The sequence below is a fragment of the Microchirus variegatus genome (assembly GCF_963457635.1).
Source record: "Microchirus variegatus genome assembly, chromosome: 19".
NCBI classification, from domain to species: Eukaryota; Metazoa; Chordata; class Actinopteri; order Pleuronectiformes; family Soleidae; genus Microchirus; species Microchirus variegatus.
The window spans coordinates 1,697,166-1,703,219 of record NC_139820.1 but is presented as its reverse complement, the minus strand read 5'-3'; the positions used below and the strand labels follow the sequence as shown (position 1 = coordinate 1,703,219).

General features: G+C 39.9%; 1 protein-coding gene across 1 annotated transcript in view; it reads left to right on the top strand.

The window, feature by feature from the left end:
- vegfc (vascular endothelial growth factor c) overlaps nt 1-6,054 on the top strand; it is a gene marked incomplete at both ends in the record, with an annotated part of 34,786 nt that overhangs the window by 4,236 nt on the left and 24,496 nt on the right. The window contains one exon of the mRNA XM_083905569.1: nt 5,785-6,025. Coding sequence (XP_083761695.1) covers nt 5,785-6,025 — 241 coding nt within the window. The remainder of the gene's footprint in view (nt 1-5,784; nt 6,026-6,054) is intronic.

The following is a 6,054-nucleotide window of genomic DNA, read 5'->3' as shown; positions in this document are numbered from 1 at the left end:
GAGTCAAAATGACCTCTCAGCACTTTTTCCAAAATAAAAGCACCAATAAACGCGTTTTTAAAGTCCAACCTGATAAATTAAACATCAGAGCAGAGCTCCATAGAACGAGACCTCTGGCAGAAACCATTCCCTGTGAAATCCAGCGATGCTTTGTGGCGTTTTTAACATAATGACGCGCTCCAAAACACCTCGTTTCTATCGTTACAGACTCAACGTTCAGACTCAAAAGAAAAGCAACTTCGTCCGAGTCTCGTTTTTTTTCCCCTCGAGCCACAAAACTTAGTCTTTGTGTAATCTGTGTTTGACCCTGAGCTCTGATGAAGTGAAATACCTGACACCGAGCCAGGAACTCTCTCACTCTCTCTCTCACTCCCCCCCCAAGTCTGTCTCAATGTCTCTCGGTTACTACATCACACTAATAATAGAACAATATCTTTGCTCTTTCACCTCTGCCCTGCAAAACCAATCGCTGACACCTAGTGGAGAGAGAGCGCATTGTTCCACCTCTGCTTATCGGACAACGACGGTGGCCTTCGCAGACCTTCGCAGATGGCGACCTCCGTGAAACGAGGCCATTTCCAGAACTACTAACTCCCTTGACCTTGAAAAAGAGGTTTTTAATCTTAATGTGACTTTCCTGGTAAAATAAAGGTTAAAAAATAAGGCTAAAAAAGAAACAAAATAGGACCCATTTTTCTCCGCCCAAAGGACCACAAATAAACGTTGGTGAAAATGGACGAAAATTGGTACGGAAATAAGAACTGGTGAAAAATTCCGTAAAACAAGTGAAACGTGTCAAAGTGGTGCAACACGGCTCTGTAGCGCCCCCTCAAAGGTTGAAACCCGGTAGGACAATGCCAAAGCGAAAGTTGCACCGAATTTCACCAAACTTGGTGGGATCGTGTCACGGGCCCAGACGAACAGAAAAGTCTATTGGGACGATTGGCTCAGCTCAACAGGAAGTCGGCCATTTTGAATTAGACGAAAATGGACGAAAATTGGTACCGAAATCATAACTGGTGAAAAATTTCGTAAAATAAGTGAAACGTGTTAAAGTGGTGCAACATGGCTCTGTAGCGCCCCCTCAAAGGTTGAAACCCGGTAGGACAATGCCAAAGCGAAAGTTGCACCGAATTTCACCAAACTTGGTGGGATCGTGTCACGGGCCAAGACGAACAGAAAAGTCTATCGGGACGATTGGCTCAGCTCAACAGGAAGTCGGCCATTTTGAATTCGACGAAAACGGACGAAAATTGGTACGGAAATCAGAACTGGTGAAAAATTCCGTAAAATAAGTGAATCGTGTCAAAGTGGTGCAACATGGCTCTGTACCGCCCCTCAAAGTTTGAAACCCAGTAGGACAATGCCAAAGCGAAAGTTGCACCGAATTTCACTAAACTTGGTGGGATCGTGTCACGGGCCAAGACGAACAGAAAAGTCTATTGGGACGATTGGCTCAGCTCAACAGGAAGTCGGCCATTTGAATTTGACGATATGCACTAGATACGCCAAAGATGAAGAGTTATTAAATGGTCTCGCAGATTTAAAACATCAGAATTATGGTGAATTTCAAACGTCCGTCTTCCTCACTAGTTTACACTTAATGTCACATAATGTCGTAGAACATAGAACGTTGTCGTTGTTTTTGTGGCGCACACCCGAAACTAACTCCTGCTCGGGCTTTAGGAGACGTTATTTGATGGTTGAAGTCCTATATTGTGTCACATTTAATGCACATAGTAAAATAATACAATGTTGTGTTGCCATACAAGTTTGATTTAAGACACGTTTTGGCTGCCAAACGTTAAAAAAACAGAATTTAGAAACGAGTAAAATGGGTTTCATTGGGCTCTACATGTTCGCGCATTGGTTTTTCCATCTCTTCTATCTCCCTTTGCCCTGATTTCATAATCCCCTGGAGACGACAGAAGAATGTGTGTAATTAGCAAAGACTTTGAAGGATTTTTTTTTTTTTTATTATTTCTTACTCAGCATTCCAGCTCTCTGTGTGCGACTGCGACGCCTGAGTGTGGAGAGCGTACTGTACGATCTATAAATAACCCCTAACCCAAAAGTTGACGATCGGGAAAAAATTTGTGTGTTTATGTGTGTGTGGGCTGAGAAATCACGTCATGTAACGTCGGATTAAAGTTGAAACCAGATAACACATCCACTCCCCCCCCCCCCCCCCCACACACACACACACACACACACACACACACTCCTATCTCGTCTCTCTCACTTCATCTGTCTGCGTCGGGAAAAATGAAATCGATCAACACGACATGTAGCTCTCCTTTAAAGAGTTATTTAAGCATCCGTCACAGATACGACGTCGCAATCAAAAGACGGAGGTAGAATCGAGGATTTAACCGCGCTCCCGGAATATTTCGCGTTCCGTTCCGTTCCCCCGACCGCGAACGTTGTTGACAAGGAAACTACGTTGTGAGCATGTAGTCGCTAAATCCAACATTGACAAATATTGACATTTGAGACATTTGAGTTGCGATTTTGGAACTTATTATAAGAAGATTTTGGAACTTTAAGTAGATTTTGGAATTCTGAGTAGATTTCGGAACTTTATGTAGATTTTGGAATTCTGAGTATATTTTGGAACTTTAAGTAGATTTTGGAGCTATAAGTAGATTTTGGAACTTTATGTAGATTTTGGAATTCTGAGTATATTTTGGAATTCTGAGTATATTTTGGAATTCTGAGTATATTTTGGAACTTTAAGTAGATTTTGGAATTCTGAGTAGATTTCGGAACTTTATGTAGATTTTGGAATTCTGAGTATATTTTGGAACTTTAAGTAGATTTTGGAGCTATAAGTAGATTTTGGAACTTTATGTAGATTTTGGAATTCTGAGTATATTTTGGAATTCTGAGTATATTTTGGAATTCTGAGTAGATTTCAGAACTTTAAGTAGATTTTGGAATTCTGAGTAGATTTTGGAACTTTAAGTAGATTTTGCAATTCTGAGTAGATTTTGGAACTTTAAGTATATTTTGGAATTCTGAGTATATTTTGGAATTCTGAGTAGATTTCGGAACTTTAAGTAGATTTTGGAATTCTGAGTAGATTTTGGAATTCTGAGTGGATTTTAGAATTATAACATTTTGGAATAATAAGTAGATTTTGGAATTATGAGTAGAGTTTGGAATTATGAGTACATTTTGGAACTTTAAGTAGATTTTGGAATTTTAAGTAGATTATGGGCCGTGATAAGTGTTAGTATTGATATCGGTAAAAACGTTACCATTACAAATTGTTCAGATTGAACTTAAAACAACGTCTAATCCCCCCGTGTCACACTAAATTCTGTGGGACTGACCCTTGGGGGGGCTCTTTGACTCCCGATACTCTTTGAGCTCAAAAACCACTGAAGGCTCACTGAGAGTGTTTAGACATCTGAAGGTGAACCAGTCAGTTTCCAGACCTCCCTCAGTCACTGACCCGCAGACCTCGCCGGGCTGATGCTTTGTCTTCAGACTGTGGCTCTGAAAGGGAGGTGGTGGTGGTGGTGGTGGTGGTGGTGGTGGGGGGGGGGGGGTGCGTCACGGAGAACAGGGCTAAGTGGAGTTGTGAAAGAGGGTCAATGAGCACAGAATAGCAGAAGTCAAGCTGCTTTCAGACCCAGCTCTGGAGTTACGGACCACGTGTCCCTCAAACTGTCGGATAACGCAATCCTGGCATTTTCTGTAACTTCTCCTGAGCTCTGTGTGGGAATCGTACCACATCATATCCAACCATGACTATCAACGACTATCACAGGAAGTCAGTGAGGGACAGGAAGTGAAGCCTTCACAGCACAACTTGAGTACTTCTTTTTTTTGCACCTTTTCACGACAGGTGCACTATCATCCAGGATGTCTTCAGAATAGGGCTCACCAATACAATTTTGGTTGTGTTTTCCATTAAAAGTCAGACTTTTAATCATCAAAAGAGTTGCTAAATGAATAGGAAATATAGTCGAGACATTGACAAGATTAGAAATAATGATTTTTATTCCACATAAAACTGTTTTCAACTGTGCTAACATCATTGCACAAGGGTTTTCTAATCATCCAATAACCTTCTAACACCATTAGCAAACACAATGTACCATTAGAACACTGTAAATGGGCCTCTATACACCTATGTATATATTCCATTAACAACCAGACGTTTGCAGCTAGAATAGTCGTTTACCACATTAACAATGTATAGAGTGTATTTATGATTCATTTAATGTTGTATTTTTTTCCGTCAAAATAATTTTTTTCCGTCAAAATAATTTTTTTCCGTCAAAATAATTTTTTTCCCGTCAAAATAATTTTTTTCCCGTCAATTAATTTTTTTCTCAAAATTCAATTTTTTTCCTCAACATTTAAGTTTTTTTTCTCACAAAATTTAAAAATAATTTTTCTCAAAATTAATTTTTTTTTCTCAAAATTAAAAAAAAAACATTTCTCAAAATGTTTAAATTTTTTTTTCTCAAAATTAATTTTTTTCCTCAAAATTAAATTTTTCTTTCTCAAAATGTAATTTTTGAGTGTATTTATGATTAATTTAATGTTATATTCATATGCTTTTCCTTCAAAAATAAGGACTTTTAAAAAAAAAAAAAAGTTAAAATGTGGGAAAGAGTAACCACGTCCTGGAAGTTTTAGGCATCACACACGTAAGAAAAGATCATCATCTGCATAGAAACGCACACGGATCAAACCACTGACCATGAAACAGCGGGGCGCTCTGACATGAACATAAGAACACGGATGAAGTAAAAAAAAAAGGTCTCTGGAAGAGAATGGATTGTTTTCTGTGTGGGACACAGAGAGACGGACGGCCTCGTCTGCAGCCGATTGTGTGCGCGGCCGCCATTATATAAATAGTACAATGTACATCTAATTGCAGCGAAGGACAGGAAGTGAGATAACATTCACATACACTGAGCATACGTTTGTCACAGAAGAAGAAGAAGAATGAGGTCAACGATGACGCAGCCGTCTTCTGTCTGCAGAGGAAATCCGCGAAGGTCGACCGATACGGGTTTTCCTGATTCTATATAAGTATAAACCATATAAAACACACTACAGAGATCATTAAAAACACATTTTTGCATAAAAAAGTTTTGGTTAGATACTAGCATGCACTAGATTCTTGCAAAAATATATTATTCATTATCATTTATCTTGTTTTTATGAGAGTATCTTCTATATTGCATATTATTTTATGGGGCTATTTATTCATTTTATGACATTTTTCTTGATTTTCTTTTATGATTCTTTATCTGAATTCTTCTCTTATCTGGGAAACACTTGAAAAAAAATAAAATAAAAGTATCTGGTAAGTTTTTTTGCCTGTGCGATTTCAACAAAAATAGCAATTTGATTCAAGAAATTTCTTTATTTGCAGCCATCTGCCTAGACAGGTTGGGGTGAAAGGAGAAATGGGAGTAGACAGAAGGAAGATACCATGTATTTTTAGATTCACAGATGAATTTCGCGTCACAAATACAGTGTTATCGTGAACTAAATTTCCATCCATGTCCACACGGACACTTTTATTTTGAAATTCTGTGAAATATCTAGCGTTGCGTTAGCTTGATAGCATTTCTGTGATATCATTTTATGCTAATTAACATCCACCCCTACTGAATAGTTGCTTTTTCCTCAAAGTAGTTTTTCTCTTGATGCTCGTGCAACTAAACACAAGCCTAAACAAGATGGCCGTCCCTGTCATTGTAAACAACAGCTAAAATATACCTTCGCTAAGTTTCCGTCATATTATGTCTCTTCCAGGACTTCCCACCGAAGCCGGACATGGAGGAGAAGCTGCGTTCGGCTTCCACCGTCGACGAACTCATGAGCCTCATCTACCCGTCGTACTGGGCCGCTCTCAAGTGCAGGTCCAAGCTCTCCGCCGCCGCCGACGCCGGCGCCTCGTCCGGCGCTCGACCGCAGGCTCGCCACACGAGGCCGCTGTCCTACGTGGACGAGCCCGCGTTCGCCGCCGCATTCCTCAACTTGGACGTCTTGAAAAGTAGGTTCCCGCGCTCGCCTTCCATTGTC